This window comes from Eriocheir sinensis, chromosome 52, assembly GCF_024679095.1.
Source record: "Eriocheir sinensis breed Jianghai 21 chromosome 52, ASM2467909v1, whole genome shotgun sequence".
In the NCBI taxonomy this organism is placed as follows: Eukaryota; Metazoa; Arthropoda; class Malacostraca; order Decapoda; family Varunidae; genus Eriocheir; species Eriocheir sinensis.
Window position 1 is genome coordinate 4,864,005 of NC_066560.1, and position 22,113 is coordinate 4,886,117.

Sequence of the window (22,113 nt, forward strand, 5' to 3'; positions counted from 1 at the left end):
TTGTTGAATCTGAATTTATCTCGTTTAAACCCATTATTAAGTGTCCTACCCGGTTCTCTTACCATCAGAACCTTATTAATACCCCCCTTATTAAAGCATTTCATCTCATGTGTGTGGGGCTCCACTCACACAGCTCCCTTGGACAGAGTAGAGTTACAGGCTCTTCGTCTCATCAACTTCCCTTGTCAAAAGCTTTATGGAAATCCAGAAAAATATCAGTGCTAGACAAGTTTGTTTCTAATAATCTTTTCTAGTGTTTTTCCTGCCACTGATGTCAGACTTATGGACCTGTAGATTAATGCAACGCTTTTGTCTCCTCCTTTTAAAATCGGTGTTACGTTCGCCATCTTCCAGTGTTCGGGGACTTTGTTAAGTTGTATTGACCGGTTAAATATGCTAGTAAGTGTCTGAAGTGTGTGCTGTTTAATGAAGCTTTTACAATAACCGTAGAAACAAGTCATTGGGTTTCTTTGACTTGTTCATGTCGAGTTTATCAAGGTAATTTTTCACTTCGTGGTCGCATATTGTGTCAATTTTCAGGGGCGTGATCCCCCTCGGCGGGTGATGATGAGGAGGAGGGGGAGGGGGAAGAGGAGAAGGAAACAAGCAGAGATGATAAAGCATATAAGGTAGGAAACATAGGAAGGAAGGAGAGGAAAGAAGGGAAAAAGTGCTGGAGATAAATGAGAAAATGGAGGAGGAAGAGGAGGAGGAGGAGGAGGAGGAGGAGGAGGGTAACTGTCTCGATAAAAACTAAATGCACGGAGGAGGAAGGAAAGTCTGCGGAGAGAGAGAGAGAGAGAGAGAGAGAGAGAGAGAGAGAGAGAGAGAGAGAGAGAGAGAGAGAGAGAGAGAGAGAGAGAGAGAGAGAGAGAGAGAGAGAGAGAGAAATATAGAGTGCGAAGGGCAAGAGATAGTGTGGGAGAAATGGAGGAAGGGAGGGAGAGATAGAGAGAGATAGAGAGAGGGGAGGAAAGAGGATTAAGAGGAGTGGAGGGGGAAGAGAGGAGGGGGGAAGGGTGAGGACGTTGACAAAAGAGAGAGAGAGAGAGAGAGAGAGAGAGAGAGAGAGAGAGAGAGAGAGAGAGAGAGAGAGAGAGAGAGAGAGAGAGAGAGAGAGAGAAATTCCAAACCAAAAATGCAACAGTGGCGACTTAACCTCATCCGCTGCGATCGGCACGGATTTGGCTTTCACTGGTAGCCTGTTAACATATACTCCCAGGTCTTTCTCTGCCTCTGTGGTGGATAGTGGAGTGTTTCCCATGTGGTAATGGTATGCTGGATATTCCCTCCCAAGGTGCATGACTTTACATTTTTCTTCATTGAACTGTAGCAGCCACTTTTTGTTCTATTCCTGTAGCTTGGTGAGGTCCTCTTGTAGGATATCCGCAGCCAAGGGGTTAAAACACACACACACACACACACACACACACACACGGCCCGGTAGCTGAGGGGTAGAGCGTCTAGCTCACAACCAGAAGGACCGGGGTTCAATCAATTCCCCGAACGCGTGAAGATAAGTTGGGTTTATCTTCTTTCACGTGTAGCCGCTGTTCACCTAGCAGTGAGTAGGTACGCGACGTCAGGCAAGGAGTTGTGACCTCGTTGTCGCGGTGTGTTGTGTGTGAGTGGTCTCAGCCCTACCCAAAGATCGGTACTACGAGCTCTGTGCTCTTCCGTAGGGGAACGGCTGGCTGTCTCGAGAGACCCGCAGCAGACCAAGAGGTGAATTACACACACACACACACACACACACACACACACACACACACACACACACACACACACACTATAAAGTAAAATAAGTAACTAGTGATAAGCATACTAACAATAACCACCCCAGTAAACAACAACAACAACAACAGCATGGAAACTCTACATTTACGATTTATTATTGGCGCCACTTGATGCGAAAAAATAAATAAAAAAAGACCGACTGGCAATCCGGCTTAGGTGAACAATTACCAGACAGCACAAGCCGGATTATTGCGTTTATATTGGTGAGAGAGGGGGAAGGGAGGGAGAGGGAGAGAAGGGAGGGAGACAGAGAGAAGGGGAGGAGGATGGAGAGCGTGGGTGAGGGTGGGATAGTGCCCGGGAGGGAGCTGGCGCGGAGAGACGGGGGGTGGAGGGAGCGGGGAGGGAGAACAGACTGATGGTGAAGGGAGAGAGGGAATTTAGACTGAAGGAGAGGAGGGGGAAGAAGAGGGGAAAGGCAGGGAGGGAGGAGAGCGAGGAGGAGGAGGGAAGGGAGGGGAGAGGTGAGGAGGAGGAGGGAAGATAAAAAAAATAACAAAGTGAGGTGGATTAAAAGGGAGAGAGGGGGAGGGGAGATAAGGGGAAGAGAGAGAGAGAGAGAGAGAGAGAGAGAGAGAGAGAGAGAGAGAGAGAGAGAGAGAGAGAGAGAGAGAGAGAGAGAGAGAGAGAGAGAGAGAGAGAGAGAGTCTTCAAACACATGACAGACAGCAACGAACAGCACCAGTAAATTATGAAACGAAGCACAGTCTATCATCTTCACCCTCCCACACTATCATTTTCTCTTCACCTTTACAATCTTCAGACAATCGATTTACAGCACTTCAATAAACCTAAAAATATTGCTCATCTGTAGGTTCATCATACTTTTTTTTTTTCATTTACGTGTTACCAACTCACCATCCCTCTCACAATTTCACAATGATTAACTCTTTCGTTCAAATCATATCTCAAATCAAGTAAACAAATCAAAATCTAATCTCTCTCTCTCTCGATCGCTTTCACCATCCATTTCAAAACCTCTTCACTATCCCTTTCAGAAATCACACACTGTTCTTTTTAACACGAGAAGAAGAAGAAGACGAAGAAGAAGACAAAGAAGAAGAAAAAGAAGAAGAAGAAGAAGGAGAAGAAGAAAAAGAGGAAGAAAAAGACAGAAGAGGAAAAAGAAGAAGAAAAAAAGAAAAAGAAAAATAATGAGAAAAAAATAAGAACAAAGAACAAGAAGAACAAGAACAAAGAGGAAAAAAAAAGTAAAATGAAGAACAAGAGAAACGAGAACACGAATAAGAAACAGAACAACAAGAACAACAAGAACAGGAACCCTTTTCAACACGCAAAAATACTTAACTCTTTCACATGACATCTGATCCCTTTCACAAATCCCTTATTAATCACTTTGTCGACGCGTCCGGTGGAATCCGATCCTTCAAACGCAACACAAACACACACGCACGCACGCACACTCGGTAAAAGCGTCCATAGCTATGCGTTAATCCCTCCTCCACAGTGTAGTTGGGTTCTAATCCCCTCTTGTTGATCCCACTGTTAGAAAGGATCAGAAGAGGAGCAAAAAAATAGGAAAAAGAGAAAGATGGAGGGAGGAGAAGAAAAGGATGAAGCTATGAAGAGGAAGGGAACAGAGAGACAGAATGAAAGAGAAAGAGATAAGGAGGCGAGGAGGGGGAAGAAGAGATTGGATGAAGAGAGGAGAAAAGAATAACAAAAAGGGAGATAGAGAGATGAAAGTTGAAGAGAGAGAGAGAGAGAGAGAGAGAGAGAGAGAGAGAGAGAGAGAGAGAGAGAGAGAGAGAGAGAGAGAGAGAGAGAGAGAGAGAGAGAGAGAGAGAGAGAGAGAGAGAGAGAGAGAGAGAGAGAGAGAGACGCAAGGAGGTTGGAGAAGGGAAGGAAGAGCAGAAAGAGAAAAGAGGAGGTGAAGGGATGAAAGGAAAAGGATGAAGGGATGAAGGGGAAGGAACAGAGAGAGAGAGAGAGAGAGAGAGAGAGAGAGAGAGAGAGAGAGAGAGAGAGAGAGAGAGAGAGAGAGAGAGAGAGAGAGAGAGAGAGAGAGAGGCCCAGTAACACCTTCAAGACGGAGCTAATCGGAGCACAGGTACCGAATCTCAACAGGTTGATTGATTGATTATCGGGGCGTTGTATCTTGGCGCCTCAATTGCAGGGTCATGTGGCGCTGGATCTAATGTATTTAAAATTACTTGTATTTTAACCCGTTCGCTGCGATTGGCACGGACTTAGCCTTCACTGGTAACCTGGTAACATATGGTCTCAGGTCTTTCTCTGGCTGTGTGGTGGATAGTGGAGTGTTTCCCATGTGGTACTGGTATGCTGGATATCCCCTCCCAAGGTGTATGACTTTACATTTTTCTTCGTTGAATTGTAGCAGCCAATTTTTGTTCTATTCCTGTAGCTTGGTGATGTCTTCTTGTAGGAAATCCGTAGTCAAAGGGTTAAAACTTTATTAAACCGGTTAAAAATAAAAACATGATAAAAAACACCAGAAAACTATATAAAACCACTTAAAAATTAAAACCGTTATAAAAATAAACTAATAGAACTTTATAAAACCGGTTAAAAATAAAATACAAGATAAAAACAACGAGAGATAGTCAGTTAAAACCTACAGGAGGTTGAGGATGCCAGCCTCCTGTAGGAAGCCAAGAACATCATGACCAGGGTAAAGTGCCTTCTCCATCACGACAGGTAAGTGCTTGTCAATTACCCTCGCGAGCAAGACATATCCCCTCCTTGGTTCATCCAGTCCGCATTTCAAAGATGTAAACAACGCCTCGTAAGACCATTAAACATTATGGCTGATACAATAAGACACTATCGCTTCTCACATTAACAATTTCTAAAGGTCAAAGAGGGGGTCAGTCGGGTTCTAATGAGTGTTTCCTTAGGTTCATGGTACAGAAGAAGGGTCAAACTAACACCAGGGTCATAAAAGTACTCCTGGAAATCCCCACAACTCCTACGAAGGCCTTGTCAAATATGTGTTTCTTTAGGTTCACGGTACAGAAGAAGGGTCAAACTAACACCAGGGTCATAAAAGTGCTCCTGGAAATCCCCACAACTCCTACGAAGGCCTTGTCAAATATGTGTTTCTTTAGGTTCACGGTACAGAAGAAGGGTCAAACTAACACCAGGGTCATAAAAGTGCTCCTGGAAATCCCCACAACTCCTACGAAGGCCTTGTCAAATATGTGTTCTTGGGCGGCGAAATGTCTTGAAATGCGACCCAATATTTCATCGTGGTTTAGTTAGTGATCAACCCTCGACTTTGCATCCTATGAATCACTAGAGGACGAGGGGATATACTTTCAACCCAACTCTTTTTACAGCAAAGGAGGCAGCTCTTTGACAAAATACAAAAACAGCAACAAAAAATATCCTGTCACCAATAAAAAGGCTTACTGTAACCTATTTATAACACCATCTCGTACGACCATTAGCCATTTTACTTCATCGTCCTCAGCCATCGACTTCCTAAGAGCCACTGAGACAGGAAATATACTTTAACATATCTACTAACTACGTCTAACCTAACTATCACTAACCTACTTGTAACACCTCCTCGTAGAACCATTACCACCATATCGTGATCAACCCTCGACTTCCCTTCCTAAGAGACACTGAAAGACTAGTGAATATATTCGTAACCTAAATCCTAACTACTCGTAACACTCTGTATAACCATTTTACTTTACCGTGATCAACCGTCGACCTTTCTAAGCCACCAAAAGACAGGCTAATATATAAGTAACCTGTGAATCGACTTACAACCAAACTCTACGAGGAACACCAGCTGACCGACCTATCGACGCGCGGGATTGATTGAGAGATAAATAATGGTCTATGTTCTTACGAGACGTCGCTCAATATATGAAAAGGAGAGTGGATGAACTAGGGCAGGTAATGAACAGGTGAGAGAGCAAAGGAAGAAAAGGGAAGATGAGAAGGATAATAAAAGGGCTTGAGGGCGGGGGTGAAGAAAGTGAGGGGATGAAAGGGTAGGGGGAGGAAAAGTGAATAAAGGAAGGAAGAAGGGATGAAAGAACAAGGAAAATAAGGGGAAGATAAAAGATGAAAAGAGGAGGAGAAGGGAAAGTCAAGTGCAAGGAAGTGAAGATCTGAATGGTGAGGGAACGGAATGTGACTTAAGGAAGGGAGGAAGGAGTGAAAGAGCAAATGAAGAAAGAGGAGGGGAAAGAACAGTGAATAAATGAGGGCAGCAGAAGGAGTGAAAGTACAACGAGAAAAAAAGGGAAGGAAGAAGAATGAAAAGTGGAGGAGGAGTCAAGGGCAAGGAAGTGCAGGTTTGAAGAGGAAAGGAAAGGAAAGTAACTAAAGGAAGGAAGGAGAGAAAAAATAAAGAAATAGGAAGAAGAGGGAAAAGGATAAAAAGGGGAAGGGGAGGAAGGGGTTAAGGGACAGAGAGAGAGGGATTGAAGGGTGAGGCAAAAGGGAGTAAATGAGAAATACCACGAAAGGAAGAAATAGAGAAGGGGAAAGAGGAAAAGGAAGAAATAAGGAAATGGAGAAAAATGAAGGAGAAAGGGAGGACGGCGGGGGCTGACGGGGAAGGAAGTAAGGGCTTGAAGGGGGAGGAGAAGAGGTAAGGAAGTTGGTGAATCTCTCTCTCTCTCTCTCTCTCTCTCTCAATAAGTTGATTAGCACACTCTTCCCCCTTCTCCCTCCCTCGTCCTCCTCTGTTCCTCCTCCTCCTCTTCCTCCTCGTACCCTGAGAGAGGAGAGAAGAGCTCTTCCTTCCCTCCAAGCCCTGTAATACCTTCTTATCTCCCTAGACTTATTTGGTTCTTTTCTCTCTCTCTCTCTCTCTCTCTCTCTCTCTCTCTCTCTCTCTCTTTTCCTTCTGTTTTCCTTCCTGTTTTCCTCCCTTTTTCTTCTTCCCCTCTTTTCCTTCTCTTCTTTTCTCCCTCTTTTCCTTCTTTCTCTCCCATTAATATCTGTGTTTTCCTTCTTCAGTATCTCTCTCCCTTTTTCTCCTTCCTCTCTTTTCCTTCTCTCTTCTTTTCCTTCTTTCTCTCCCATTAATATCTGTGTTTTCCTCCTTCAGTATCTCTCTCCTTTCCCCCTTTTCTCCTTCCTTGTCTTTTCTTTCCTCTGTTCTATTTTTTCCCATACCTAATTATACATGTTTTCCTTTTTCAGTATTTTCCTTCTCCCCTTTCTCTCCCTTCCTCTTCTATTCGTAACTATTTCTCTCCCTTCCTATCTTTTCCCCGCTTCTCTCCCTTCCCCCTCCCTTTCTTCCCTTTTCCCTTCTTACCCACTTTCCTTTATGGGCAAGTATCTTCACCTTCCTTCCTTCCCTCCCTCCTTCTCTCCACCCTTCCCCCCCTTTCTTCTCAAGAGCTCCCTTCTCCTCCTCCTCCTCCTTTCTTACCCTGACCTCTCCTCCCTTTCTCCCTTCTTACCTCGGTCTTCTCCCTCCTCTCCCTCCCTTCCTTGTTACCTAACCCTCTCCCTCCCTCACCCCCTTCTTTCCTTAGTCTACCCCTCTCTTCCCCTTTCCCCCTTCTTTCCTTACCTTCCCCCCTCCCCTTACCTCCCTTGCTTCCTCAGTCAACCCCTTCCTCTCTCCCCCTTGTCACCTTGCTCTGTCTAACTCTCCCACCCATCCTCCTTACCTCCCTCCCTCCCTTCTTTCCTTAGCCTCTCCCTCCCTCCCTCTCTCTCTCTCCCCCAACAAGCTCCTTCTCTACCAACGTGAATAAAAGCGAAGACAAGTGACCGACCGCTTCTGAGAAAAGAGAGAGAGAGAGAGAGAGAGAGAGAGAGAGAGAGAGAGAGAGAGAGAGAGAGAGAGAGAGAGAGAGAGAGAGAAAGGGGGGTGAGGGGGGAGGATAACTACTGAAAAATAATCATATCACTACTTTTATACTACTACTACTACTACTACTACTACTACTACTACTACTACTACTATGCTAATGAAACTACACTTGTCATACCAGAGGCGGCAGTATTCTGAAGGAAAAGAATCTTGACCACAATAAAATAAAGACAGATAATAATTCAAGTACCAATCACCGCGTTAGAGCAAAAAATGGTGACGACAGCAATAAAGTAATAAAGAAACACCCCAATACATTAATAAGAGAATAGATACATCAACGAATACGATAATGAACACATGAGGAACGAGAACAGATCCATCAGCTGATAGGGAATGAATAATGAAGGATAGATGTGGAGACGTGATGGAGGTCGACACTTACTTGGAGGCGGTGGTGGTGGTGGTGGTGGTGGTTGGGGGTTAGGAAGAGGGGGGGCGGATTGTCGTCTGCTCCGCCTACACACACACACACACACACACACACACACACACCTAGACGCTCGTTACGCTGGTTTCACGGAACTAAAACACCAAAACAATTACTGAAGCACACACACACACACACACACACACACACACACACACCTAGAGGCTCGTTACGCTGGTTTCTGAAGCCCGTTACTTGAACACACACACACACGCACACACACACCAAGGTCTAACCACACTTTACATTACATTCGTGCCACTCCAAACACCAAAACGATGACTGATAAAAAAGTTCTCGTTAGTTGAACACGCACAGAAACACACACACGCACAACCCTCTTCTCCAACGCAACCAGGCCGCGGTACAGTCTTCACGGAGTCCCAGCGTCACTAAAACACACACACACAGCTACGTGAGTCACTCCCGTACGTCAGAGGTCACGAGTCACGCAGTACACACTCTTCTCTGCCCTGAGCGAATTAAGGAAAGGGCGACAGTGGGTTGGCGGGGGGAAGGGGAGGCACAGACTGGGGTAAAGAGCGCCGCCAGGTGGAGAAAATCAGAACTATTTTGCTGCTATTGGCTGACAGGATCACGTGACATAATACTGGCATATGATTGGTCAGTGCTTACGCCTCCATGTTCCAGCACTTACAAGCATAATTGAGGGTACTAACTGAAGCTGACTAGATGAACGTCTTTCCGCCCTTCTAGCTAACTTAAAATAAATATCTGGAGGTAATATGTGTCAAGTAACTGTTTTGGTGGCTACGTATTTTCTTGTTGGTCATTCTAAGAGCTTATCATCTGCAAGCTTGTTATACCGTTAAATTCAGCTCTAAAGGCAAGCAAGATTGAAATTTTAAACTTATTACATGGGAATTGGCGGGCGGGTGGGTCTACACTACTCTGTTTCCATAACCTTCCTTGCTGAAACAGACTAGATTCCGAACGTTTTACCATCCTAGCTAACTTGAAAAATTTCTGCTCGTAATATGGGCTCAGTAACTGTTTTGGTGGCTATGTATTTTCTTGTTCGTCATGCTAAAAGTTTATCATCCGCAAGCTTGTTACACCGTCAAGATCCGTTTTCAAGGCAACCGAGATTGAAATATGACGCTGGCAGTTCACTCTCCTCCCCTTGTTACGTAAGAATTGGCGGGCGGATGAGTCTACACTCCTCTGTATCGATAACCTTCCTTGCGTGGATAATTATGTAGTGTCAATGCTGGAGCGGTGTGTCTTTACGTCATCATTCAGGCTAGTCGAGTATGGTGTCAAGGAGCAGCGAGTAGCGGGCTTTTTTTTATCATTATTATTGCTTCCTTTTTTTATGCCCTTGAGCTGTCTCCTTTGTTGCAAAAAAAAAAAGACCCGTATTCTCAAACACCTTAGACTCTCATTAAGACAATTTGCCAAGACCACAGACAAGGCTAGGTTCTCATGAGTGCTTTCCCGTCCATGGCGCAAAAACCTTGTCTGAGTTACACCAGGGTCATGAAACCAGCCATGGAAATCACCGCACCTTCTAGGATATAAAATCGATATATGTACCAAGACGTCGAGGCGTTTGAGGATGTGGTCCATCATCATCATCATCATCGTTTGGACGGGATATGAGCCGCCTCCACTGTTGCCGGTCCATAGCCAGGGAATATAAAACTCGAACCTCAACCCGGGACGTCTCGAGTACTTGCTTCGCTTCACTCCACACCACCGTTGCCAGATTATCGTACTCAGAGCCGCGTATTTACCGGTTTCAGGCCCATAAATGTTGCCAAGAAACACCAATAATTAACCATTTCATCGATAATTATATATGAAGCCAATTTTGGGGGTGGAGGAGACAGTTTTTAGGTCGGAAATCGGCAAACAGAGGAGGCTGAGTACGACAATCTGGCACCGTTGCTCCACGCCTCTCCTCGACTCCGGTTCAGTGTTACCAGATGCGCGACAATACTCCCTAAATACGACAGTCACGTTAGCTTAGTTAACGTTGATTTATTCTTCCCGCTCGTGTAGAATGTAATGATGATTGAGTTTCAGGTTAGTTTGATTGATTACCGTCATGTGTGTGTGGCGGGGAAAGGGGGGTAGCTTTTATTAGGCAGATATATGTAGGGTCGTTTTACAAGACATTTCCCCGCCCAAGAACACATATTTGACAAGGCTTTCGTAGGAGTTGTAGGCATTTCCAGGGGTAGTTTTATGACCCTGGTGGTAGTGTGACCCTTCCTCTGTACTGTGAACTTAGAAACACATATTTGACAAGGCTTTCGTAGGAGTTGTAGGCATTTCCAGGGGTAGTTTTATGACCCTGATGGTAGTGTGACCCTTCCTCTGTACTGTGAACTTAGAAACACATATTTGACAAGGCTTTCGTAGGAGTTGTGGGCATTTCCAGGAGTAGTTTTATGACCCTGGTGGTAGTTTGGCCCTTCCTCTGTACCGGGAACCTCAAGAAACACCCATTAGAACCAGGCTGACCCCCTCTCTGACCTTTAGAAATAGCTGATGTGAGAAACGAAAGTGTCTCGTAATGCCGACCTACGTAATGTTCAGAGTATGATCGTCTGGTAACGCTGCTCTATATATTTGTTGCCGTTAATATTCTTATTCTTATCAATTCTTATATATTTGTTTCATTCGTTATTCTTATGTGTGTCTACCTTAGCCATCTCGAGGTTAGGATTGGTATTGAACGATGGGAAAGGTTAATACTAATTTTTATACAGCAAAGGATACAGCTCGAGGGCAATTAAACAAAAGAGCAAAACAAAATTCCACTAGACGCTGCTCCAATACAAGTAACCAGAATAAAAGGCCATTGAGAGGGTATTGGGAAAGTGAAGGATTGGTTGTAATGTCTTCCTCGTTTGAGCTGGGTACACACACACACACACACACACACACACACACACACACACACACACACACACACACACACACACACACACACACACACACACACACACACACACCAACGTTACCAGATTATCGTACTCAGAGCATAGTATTTACCGGTTTCTGACGACTAACTATTGCCAAGACACATCAGGAATTAACTATTTTAACGATAAATATAAATCAATCTAGTTGTTGAGGCCCAGGGGACAGTTTTGGAGTGGGAAGTTGGTAAATATAAGAGGCTGAGTACGACAATCTGGCAACGTTGACACACACACACACACACACACACACACACACACACACCAAGCAACAAGTGATGTCCTGACCCCGTATTCTCAGACCTTTCGTCGCCCAATTACACGTATTTTACAAGGCTTTCGCAGGCGTTTCGGGCATTTTCAGGGGTAGTTTAATGGCCCTGGTGGTTGTTTAACTCTTCTTCTGTACCATGAATGTGAAAAAAAATCCTCATGAAAGCCCGATTAATCTCCATTTTGACCTTTGAAAATAGTTGATGTGCGAGGTGGAAGCGTCTGACATAACGCCCCTGCTTTTTTTTTTTTTTTTTTTTTTTAATCAAGGATACAGTACGAAGAGGAAGTGGGTTAGTGGTGAAGGTGCAGGTGGGGAATAGGAAAGACAGTAGGGGTGTACAGTTGTATGCTCTCCGTCGCCCATCCCCTCTCTCCCTCCCTTAGGTGCGGCCACACTGCGCGCGGTTTGCTGGGAGGGTAGAGGGTAGCGGGTTGCCTAGCGGGTCAGCGGCAAGAGCAAACACATGTTATCTAATATAAGTGGGTAAGCTTGGAGGGAACCCACTACCCGCGTCTGGTATGGCCACTCGTTTTAGATAACATGTGTTTGTTCTTGCCGCTGACCCGCTAGGCATCCCGCTACCCTCCACCCTCGCCCTCTGTATAGGAAACAAATCCCTCACGACAAAGTTTTCTCCCAGACTCAAAACATTCCTCCTTTATATCGACACCTTGCCCTTCACCACAACCACCAGCATCTTTACTTGTTTCGTGTTTAAGTCTCGTATTTGCAAACATTTGGGGGCTGACATAACCACATTGCATAAGGCTTTCGAAGAGGGTGTTGTGTAAATATTGTCATGGGTAGGTTTATAAGGCTTTTTTTTTACAACAAAGGAGACGGCTCAAGGGCACGAAAAAAGGAAACAATAATAAAGAAAAGCCCGCTACTTGCTGCTCCTCTTTTTGCTCTGCTTTTTCACCATGAACGTGGAAAACATTCAAGACAACCCGATTTATCCCTTTTGTGGCCTTGAAAGCATTTATTGAGTTTATGTTAATATTTCCATGGGTAGTTTTACGAGCCTATAGTGATAGTTTGACAAGGCTTCTGAACCATGAACGAGAACAACACTCATGAAAATCCGATCCCTTTGTGGCCTTGAAAGTATTTATAAAGATTGTGTAAGTATTTCCAAGGGTAGTTTTATGAGCCTACAGTGATGTTTGACAAGGCTTCTGAACCGTGAACGAGAACAACACTCGTGAAAATCCGATCCTTTTGTGACCTTGAAAGTATTTATAGAGATTGTGTTAGTATTCCCATGGGTAGTTTTACGAGCCTATAGTGATAGTTTGACAAGGCTTCTGAACCAGGAACGAGAACAACCCTCTTGAGAATCCGATTTATTTCCTTTGTGGCCTTGGAAGCATTGGTAGAGGTTGTGTCAGTATTCCCATGGGTAGTTTTAAGAACCTAGAGATAGTCTAACAAAACTGTATCATGAACGTGAAATATACACATAAAAACCTGACCAATCTCCTTAATGGCCTTGTAAGTATTGGTAGAAGTTGTGTTATAGGGATAGTTTAACAGGACTTTTGCACCATGAACTTAACAAATCACATGACAAACCGACTAATCCCCTTTGAGGCCTATGAAAATATTTGTTGTGAGAGCCGAAAGCGTCTGAAAACACGGTCCGATCTTTCAACAAGGGCCGAGGCTTGCATGGCGAGTACTGTAATAGGCGCATCAGTCTCCATCAGGTTGCAAGGGAGTGGGCAGTAAATCACGCGCGTTTGTCAATACAGCGATGAAAATAAGTAATGACTGATGGCCGTGAAAAAGGAGGGACGGGGGAGGTCGAGGCCAGGAGGGGTGAAAAGGCGTGAGGGCCGAAGTGCGTCACGCTGGCATATTCCTGAAGTGTTTGCGCCGAGCCGTGGATGACGCGCGGGTCGTAGCTCACAAACTAACTACGTAATCCTCCTCTAATTATTTTAAGTGTATCTCCCCGCCAGAGGTACTCATCAGAACTAACCTCCCCTGTTATAACTTTAACTAACTTATCCTAAACCGGGCCAGGTGCTCAACTTTGCTATAGTTCAGGAATATGCGTCCCTCCGGAATAGCTCCAATCTCTACAAGTGTGTGATATCGAGACGCCAGAAAGACAGACAGACATACACACTGGGACGGGGAAAGACGCTCGGCTGTATCTTTGAAAGTAACCACGGGGTGTTCTGGGAAATACTCTCATTGTGATTCCCACTCAAAATTAGAGAGAAACAGTTCATATATGCATTATTTAACCTAACGTAACTTGCCTTGTTCAGAAGTTGACCTCTCTTTCGGCCACCTCTTTTGATTCTTTTTTGTAGGAGCAGCGAGTAGCGGGCTTTTTTTATTATTGTTTCCTTTTTTTGTGCCCTTGAGCTGTCTCCTTACTTGTAAAAAAAAAATACGAATAAGGAAATACGTCCTGCCGAGCACTGCCACTCCGTTTCAGCTGGCGTGTTATTATACAAGGGTGACGCCAGGCCTACCGCGCTGCCTCGCCGCCCTGCCCGGGAGGCGACAGACGGGCAGCACGCGACCAAAACCAACGGCAATGAAACGGCCAAAGTAATGGTTTTAAGGCCTTTGCTGAGTCTCTGTGTAGGCTAATTACTGTAACAATTTCCATGACACAAATCCTGATATGAACTGTTACACAACGCAGGTACAGACGCAACATTCAGCACCTGGTGGCAGTATTTTTTTTTTTTTACAACAAAGGAGACAACTCAAGGGCACAAAAAAAGTAAACAATAATAAAAAAAAAGCCCGCTACTCGCTGCTCACAAAAAGAATCCAAAGAGGTGGCCGAAAGAGAGGTCAATTTCGGGAGGAGAGGTGTCCAGATACCCTTCTCTTGAAAGAAAATTATAATCATTGAGGCAAAGTCAGGGCTATAAGCTAAGATGCGCGATGCTTCGGCGCTCGTCCCCGTCTCTCTGATCCTTGAGCCTGTGGTGGAGGACTCACTACTCCGGGACGCACGGCAAGAATGACATTTGGGTTACCGTACTTCAACTTCTGCAGGTTGCTTCATGCACCTATGAACGCCCAGCCCGAAAGAGAATGAACAGCTGGTGGAGTGGGCGACAGACGAGGGTGGGGATCGAACCGGGGCCCTCCGATGCGTGATTAGATATGGCAACCACTACAATAGGGAGGCGGAGAGGGATTATTGTCAATTATCAGAGACGTGAGGAGTATCCACACACACACACACACACACACACACACACACACACACACAAGTTGGTTAAGTAAACTATAACAATATTTGCCTTTCCTGGAAGAGCGATGTGTGTTGTTTATAAACCTACACACACACACACACACACACACACACACACACACACACACACACTCCTAGATTCATACCACTATCTCTCCCCGTCCCATTGTGTCTCTCTCTCTCTCTCTCTCTCTCTCTCTCTCTCTCTCTCTCTCTCTCTCTCTCTCTCTCTCTCTCTCAAAACACCATGACCGCAACAAACACGAAAAGCTTTAAAATCGATCTATAAGAGAGAGAGACCTTTTCAATCATTAAAGCGTCAATATCAACCTTGTCTCGCGTCATTTCGGTTGATAACAAAGAAATAATAAATAAATAAAAGATGCATCAATCTCTGTCTCTCCGTTTCTCTTTTTTACTCTCCATTCCGGATTAAAAAGATTCTTGTGTTGTGATTGGAAGCGTGAGATAGTGGAGGAGGAAGAGGAAGAGGAGGAGCCGGAGAGGGAGCAGGAGAAGGAGCAGGAGTAGAGGGAGGAGTAAAAGGAGGGGAGGAGGAGGAGGAGGAGGAGGAGGAAAACTACCAATGGAAATCCTCTCAGCAACCTCTACGAAAGCCTTGTCAAATATGGATGTGTGTGGGTCTCGAAATGTTTGGGAATATGAACTTTACAACAATTTCCAAAGGCCACGATGGTTATTCAGTCTGTTTCTCAAGAGTGTTTTTCCCAGAAGTCTTGTCAAACCATCACTAGGCTCATAAAACTACCCATGGGAATACACACAATGACCTCCACGAAAGCCTTGTACAATATGGATGAGCGTGTTTTTCCCAGAAGTCTTGTCAAACCATCACTAGGCTCATAAAACTACCCATGGAAATACACACAATGACCTCCACGAAAGCCTTGTACAATATGGATGTGTGTTTGAGAATATGGTCCTGAGAACTTCTGGGAATCTCTGAGGGCTGACTGAGTGACTGACTGACCGTCTCTCGCGACCTCTTCGACCATCACCAACGTTGCCAGATTGTCGTACTCAGCCTCTTATATTAACATCCGATCCAAAAACTGTCACCTGGTCCCCAATAACGAGATTCATTTATATTTATCGTTAAAATAGTTCATACCTGATGTTTCTTGGCAATAGTTAGGCGTCAGAAACCGGTAAATACTATGCTCTGAGTACGATAATCTGGCAACGGTACCTTCACCCTCAATGCTCTTCGTGCGGAAAACACAGTCTCTGGAATACGTGATATTTGTGGAAGCACCTTGATAGACACACGGTAAAAGAACGCTGACAGACACCCGGATAACCTTTCATTACTAGTCAGCTATTCTTGCATTCGTCCGTGGCTCATCGTCTTCGTTGGGACTTTGACACTTGCCCGGCTAACTTTCGAGTGTGAAGACGGGTATTTTGGGTTTGATTCTAGTGCTGAAGACGGGTATTTTGGGTTTGATTCTAGTGCTGAAGACGGGTATTTTTGGGTTTGATTCTAGTGCTGAAGACGGGTATTTTGGGGTTCGATTCTAATGCTGAATTCAGGTATTTTTGGGTTCGATTCAAGTGCTGAAGACAGGTGTTTTGGGGTCTGATTCTGGTCCTCAATCGTGTTACTTTGCTTACACCTGGACAACGTTGCATAATTAACAGGTATTTATATTAAGGGCGGTTTTACCAAGTTCTCAGTAATTATGAACGGTATCTTTTTAGTGTCAAGACGCATATTTTGGGGTCTGATTCTGGTCCTTAATCGTGTTACTTTGCTCTGACACCTGGACAACCTTTCATAATTAACAGGTATGTATAATTCACTTCAAAGGACGAATTACAAGCTTTCTCCATTATTGCCAAATCGAACACCAACTAATTTTTGCCATCGTCTGCCTTTGGTGCTCATCCGCTTTACATTGTTCGGAGACGCTAGATAATTAATAATCTTTCCTAATTAACAGGTATGTAATATTAAGGCCCTATTCCAAGCTCAACTGTATAATCATCAACTGTATCATCGTCAACTGTATCATCATCAACTGTATCATCATTAACTGTATCATCACCAACTGTATCATCGTCAACTGTATCATCATCAACTGTATCATCACCAACTGTATCATCGTCAACTGTATCATCACCAACTGTATCATCGTCAACTGTATCATCATTAACTGTATCATCACCAACTGTATCATCGTCAACTGTATCATCATTAACTGTATCATCGTCAACTGTATCATCGTCAACTGTAACTTTTCAGTCTCAACAAATATTTCAGTGTCTGGCTCTGAGGCTCATCCGTGCTGCTTGGCTACGTGCGACCTTAAAACTTTCAGCTAACCTTTCATAGTTAACAGGTATGCATTATTTAGAGCCCTCGTTAGTTAGTTAGTATTACAAGCTCTCATTTATTATCAACGGTAACCTTTCAGTGCCATGACGGATATTTTGAGGGATGGTCTTTTGTGGTCATACGTGGCGTCTTTCATTATGCGATTTTGATACCTTTAAGTTGTCTCTCTATAACTGACAGGTATATATTTCTTAAGTCCGTATTTCAAGCTCTCTCAGGTATTGCCAGCTTATAACAAACGGCAGCTTCTAACTCTTTCGCCTTCGTTCGGTTCCACATTCTTCACTTCTAATTACTCTTTCATCTTGGCATATTTGCAGCATATTAATGATAACAGAGAATCATCATGCTGGTTGTAGCCTATGACGGGTAAAGGTATTTGATAGAATGCTCTTTGGGGATACAGAGCCTGGCTGAAGAATCGTTGAAACTGATCACAAGGGAATGGCCTAGGGCCCTAGAGAGTAAAGTTTGTAATATCCTTCTTATGTTTGCCCTTTACATGTTCGTTTGTTGTTCTCTGTGTTTTGCTGTTTTGACACTTCGCTGTACCTAAAAAGTTTGTCCTCCGATGTCTTCTTCTGACACCTGGTAACCTTTCGCTGCTAAAAACAAGATTGGGGTTGGGTTGGAATGTTTTCGAGCGCTCGTCTGTTTAATTTAGTCTTCGGTTTTGACACCTGGTAAGCTTCAGTTGCAAGTCTTCTTAGTTTGTCCCTTCTGACATTTGGTTTACCTTTCACAGACATTCCTTGTTTCGTTCTCGTGTACCCATCTGTTATTTTTCTTCTTTTTGGTATGACATTTGACTAAACTTTCATTTTTTTTTTTTTTTTTTTTACAGCAAAGGAGACAGTTCAAGGGCACAAAAAAAGTAAACATTAATAAAAAAAAAGCCCGCTACTTGCTGCTCCTAAAAAGAATCCAAAGAGGTGGCCGAAAGATAGGTCAGTTTCGGGAGGAGATTACAAACATAACATTTTGAGTTGTCCTTCTAGTCACTTGCTCTTACAGGCATTCCTTGTAGTGTTCTCAGGCAATAATCTGGTTCTTTTTTGGAATTGACACTTGGCCAGACTTTCATTACTAGATACAAGAGGAATTCTCGACTCTTGACTAACTTTCAATGTTATAACAGGTGCTCGTTGGGGTGTTCTCCTTTTCGAGTCTTGAAACTTGCTGGACTTCCTGTGCTATATCTGCTTTGAGTGGTTCTCCTCGATGCCTGGCTAACCTTCGCTGCTGTAACCTGTGCTCTTCGGGGTGTTCTTAAGAAATTACTGTTGTCTTTTCGACTCAAGAACTCGCAACACTTTCATCACTACGTTCACCTGTTATTTTGTGTTCACCTTATTTACACTTGACCAACCTTTCCCTTTTAGAACTCATCACGGTACTCTCAAGCCTTTTTCTAGTCAACCTTTCGACTCCAACCCTTGATTAAACTCCATAACAAGAACAGTACTCAGACTCTGTCTTCCACTAAGAGCCATGTTCATAAACTCTTCGGCGGCCAACACACACATTTGACAAGGCTTTCGTAGGAGTGGTGGAATAGTGGACAGTTTATAATGACCCTGGTGATAGAGTGACGAATCATCTATAGCTACCATACACATTTGACAAGGCTTTCGTTGGAGTGGTGGAATGGTGGACAGTTTATAATGACCCTGGTGATAGAGTGACGAATCATCTGTAGCTACCATACACATTTGACAAGGCTTTCGTAGGAGTGGTGGGATGGTGGACAGTTTAATGACCCTGGTGGTAGTGTGACGAATCATCTGTAGCTACCATACACATTTGACAAGGCTTTCGTAGGAGTGGTGGGATGGTAGATAGCTAATAAACACTCACTTGAACTATCATGATCGTTTGATAATTCTCTCTTCCCTTCTTTCTTCCCTCCATCCCTCTCTTCCTCCCTCCTCTCTCTTTTTCCAAACATTCCGATCAACACTTCTGTATCATCATGTGTTCCTTTGTTAAATTCCCCTGGTGATCATGAGGCAAAGCATATATAGCTACCAAGGTTTTCGTAGGAGTGGTGGAATAATGGATAGTTTAATGACCCTGGTGATAGTGTGACAAATCATCTGCAGACACCAAGAACGTAAAAAAAATAACACTCATGAAAAAACGATGTCTCCCTTGTGACCTTTGGAAAGAGTCAGTGTGAGAGGCAGACGCGTTTAAAATTGCTGATCCGAGTGTCGTGTTGGTCGCCCGATCTTGCCAGCCCTACATTATCGTCGGTATATTAAAGTCTGCCCTTTGTTGATGTCTGGATTTTCGTTTTCTATCTCTCTAGTTCAGATGTTGATGTCCACTTCGCCCAACGTTCATTATTTGGAGCTTTATTTTTACTGAACATCCCAGTATATATTTTTTTTCTAAGTTCAGTTTGTCTTTTCTTCCGCTATTTTTTTGCGTGTGTGTGTGTTTTAGAAAAGTTTGCCATTTTCTACACATCCGAATTACAATTTCTATTTTTTACTTAACAAATTACAACTTTTTTCTTTTCTTTTGGCTTTTGATGCACAGATTTACGTTTATTCTTACTGTTTTTATTTTTCGAGGCTTTTATTGCCTCAGATATTTTTTGTCGTCTTCTTCACCGTCTATCTCCTTTTCTCTTTTTTTGTGGATCAGCTTTTTATCTATTTTTTTTACAGCAGAGGAAACAGCTCAAGGGCAACAAAAGGAAACAATAATGAAAAAAAAAAGCCCGCTACTCATTGCTCCTCTAAATAACGTTCAGAAGAGTGGCCGAAAGATACGTCAATTTGTTTTTTTCACTTTCTGCTTTGCTCTCCTTAGCGAAAAATCAATAAAACGAAAATAAATTGTCGCATGTGTTTGATCTACTTCGAGGAGGATGAGAATTTCAGGGCAATACATCCATGACCTCGTTGGTACTCCAGTTCGTCAAGCGTAAAGTAGCTTTGTGTGTACGTGTGTGTGTATGTGTGTGTGTGTGTGTGTGTGTGTGTGTGTATTCTCCATATACCGATGACATGAAAACTGCCCACGAGGAAAATCGATAAAATAACTAAAACCAATCTAAATCCAAATGGCGTTTTAATACTCCCCTTTGGAAAGACTTTTAGCCATTCGATACTGCAATTAAAAAACGCCTTGATGAACGGAGACACTTATTTCTGACACTCTCTTCTTTCCGAGCTTACCGAAGTTGAGGAGATGACGGCAAGATTGTCAGATGCTTTTAGGTTCGACAACAACTACTTCCAAGGCCCACAACGGAGATGAGTCGGGATCCAGTGAGTATTCTTCACGTTCATAGTGTAGAAGCCTTGGCACTCCATACTTTTGTCTGTTATGGGAGCGGTGAGTAGCGGGGAAGCCTTGGCCAATCCTTACTTTTGTCTGTTAAGGGAGCGGTGAGTAGCAGGGAAGCCTTGGCCAATCCTTTCTTTTGTTTGTTATGGGAGCGGTGAATAGCGGGAAAGCCTTGGCCAATCCTTACTTTTGTCTGTTATGGGAGCGGTGAGTAGCGGGGAAGCCTTGGCCAATCCTTACTTTTGTCTGTTATGGGAGCGGTGAGTAGCGGGAAGCCTTGGCCAATCCTTTCTTTTGTCTGTTATGGGAGCGGTGAATAGCGGGAAAGCCTTGGCCAATCCTTACTTTTGTCTGTTATGGGAGCGGTGAGTAGCGGGAAGCCTTGGCCAATCCTTACTTTTGTCTGTTATGGGAGCGGTGAGTAGCGGGAAGCCTTGGCCAATCCTTACTTTTGTCTGTTATGGGAGCGGTGAGTAGCGGGAAGCCTTGGCCAATCCTTACTTTTGTCTGTTATGGGAGTGGTGAGTAGCGGGGAAGCCTTGGCCAATCCTTACTTTTGTCTGTTATGGGAGCGGTGAGTAGCGGGGAAGCCTTGGCCAATCCTTACTTTTGTTTGTTGTGGGAGCGGTGAGTAGCGGGCTTTTTTTTTCCTACACTCTTTTTGTTGCCCGTGAGCCGTCTCCTTTGTTGTATAAAAATAAATAAATAAAAACTCTCACTAGGCTCATGAAGCTATATCCGAAATGGAAACACTAGCACAACAACCTCCACGAAAGCCTTATCAAATGTGGATATGTGAGTGTCGCAATGTTTGAGAGTATAAGGAGCGAGGAATGGGTGGGGTCAATGGGGGTAGGAGGGGGGTAAGGAGAAAGGTAGGGGGTGGGAGAGATGGGCGGAAGGAAGGTCAAGAGAAAAGGGAGTTATGGGGGAGAAGGGGAGGGGATGTAAAGAACGAGAGGAGGTATGGAACGAACGAGAGGGGGAGAGGAAGGAGAGCAGAGAGGAAACGAATTTACGCCATACAGCTGAACACTCCCACTGACTCTCCTTCCCCCCCATCTGTACCTTCGCCACTAACCCACTTCTCTCTCCCTCTTCTTACCCCTGATAAAAAATAATAAAGGGCCGAAGGAGAGAAGGTGCTGACTGACGTAAGATGGACGGGTTGAAGATGAGGTGGAGGGATGAATGATGATGAAAACAACAAAAATAACAACAGCAAAACTAACCGAAAAGTACCATCCTTTGCCTGTGTTTCCTCCTGCCTACGACTTAAACTCATTCAAGAGGAGAGTATCAAGCCCTCCCTCCCTTTTTGTCCTCTTGTTCTGTTTTTTTTTTTTTTTTTTTTTGAGAAGCGATTTGCGGGATTTTTTTTTGTTTTCTGTTTTTGTTTTTGTGTTTCCCTTTGAGCTGCCTATCTTACTTATCTTGCTTATCTTACTTTTTTTTTTTTGGAGCAGCGACTTGCGGGATTTTGTTTTTGTTTTTTTGTTTTTGTTTTTACCCTTGAGCAGCTTCTCTTACTCTAGAAAAAAAAAAAAAACTAACAAAAACACTAACAAAAACAATAAAACCAAGAAATATTCAACTCGAACTATAAAAAAAAAATAGAAAAAAGAAAAAAACACTCATAATTAAAGTACTCTCTCGCTCTCTAACTCTCCTCCTCCCCTCTTTTCAACTCTCTCTCCCTCTCCCTCTCTCCCCTCCCCCGCCCCTCTCTCTCTACCCCTTTCGTCCCTTTAATAGCCGAGAACTTTAACCATTTTTTCTTGGCCGTTCTCATTCCGGCGTTCAATTTTCAAGGAGCGAAATGCGTCTCACGTGACTCGTCCGGCAGAGTTACATTGGCAGGGGATTTACTTTTTGTCCCCGCTATCACTGGCAAGGGAAGGGAGGAAGGGAGGGGAGGAAGACCATGAGAGAGG

The 22,113-nt window shown here is 43.9% G+C and overlaps 1 protein-coding gene across 1 annotated transcript; it reads left to right on the forward strand.

The window, feature by feature from the left end:
* The first annotated feature begins 14,197 nt into the window (after positions 1-14,197).
* Positions 14,198-16,866, forward strand: LOC126982830 (keratin-associated protein 4-3-like). The gene is made up of 2 exons (XM_050835102.1): positions 14,198-14,277; positions 16,500-16,866. Exons 1-2 carry the CDS (start codon positions 14,198-14,200, stop codon positions 16,864-16,866), a joined length of 447 nt encoding a protein of 148 aa, XP_050691059.1.
* Positions 16,867-22,113: the final 5,247 nt, after the last annotated feature.

Coding starts and splice junctions, on each gene's coding strand:
- LOC126982830 (XM_050835102.1), top strand. CDS start 14,198: ATGCGCGATGCTTCGGCGCTCGTCCCCGTCTCTCTGATCCTTGAGCCT. Junction 14,278..16,499: donor TCACTACTCCGGGACGCACG/GCAAGAATGACA, acceptor TGTAATATTAAG/GCCCTATTCCAAGCTCAACT.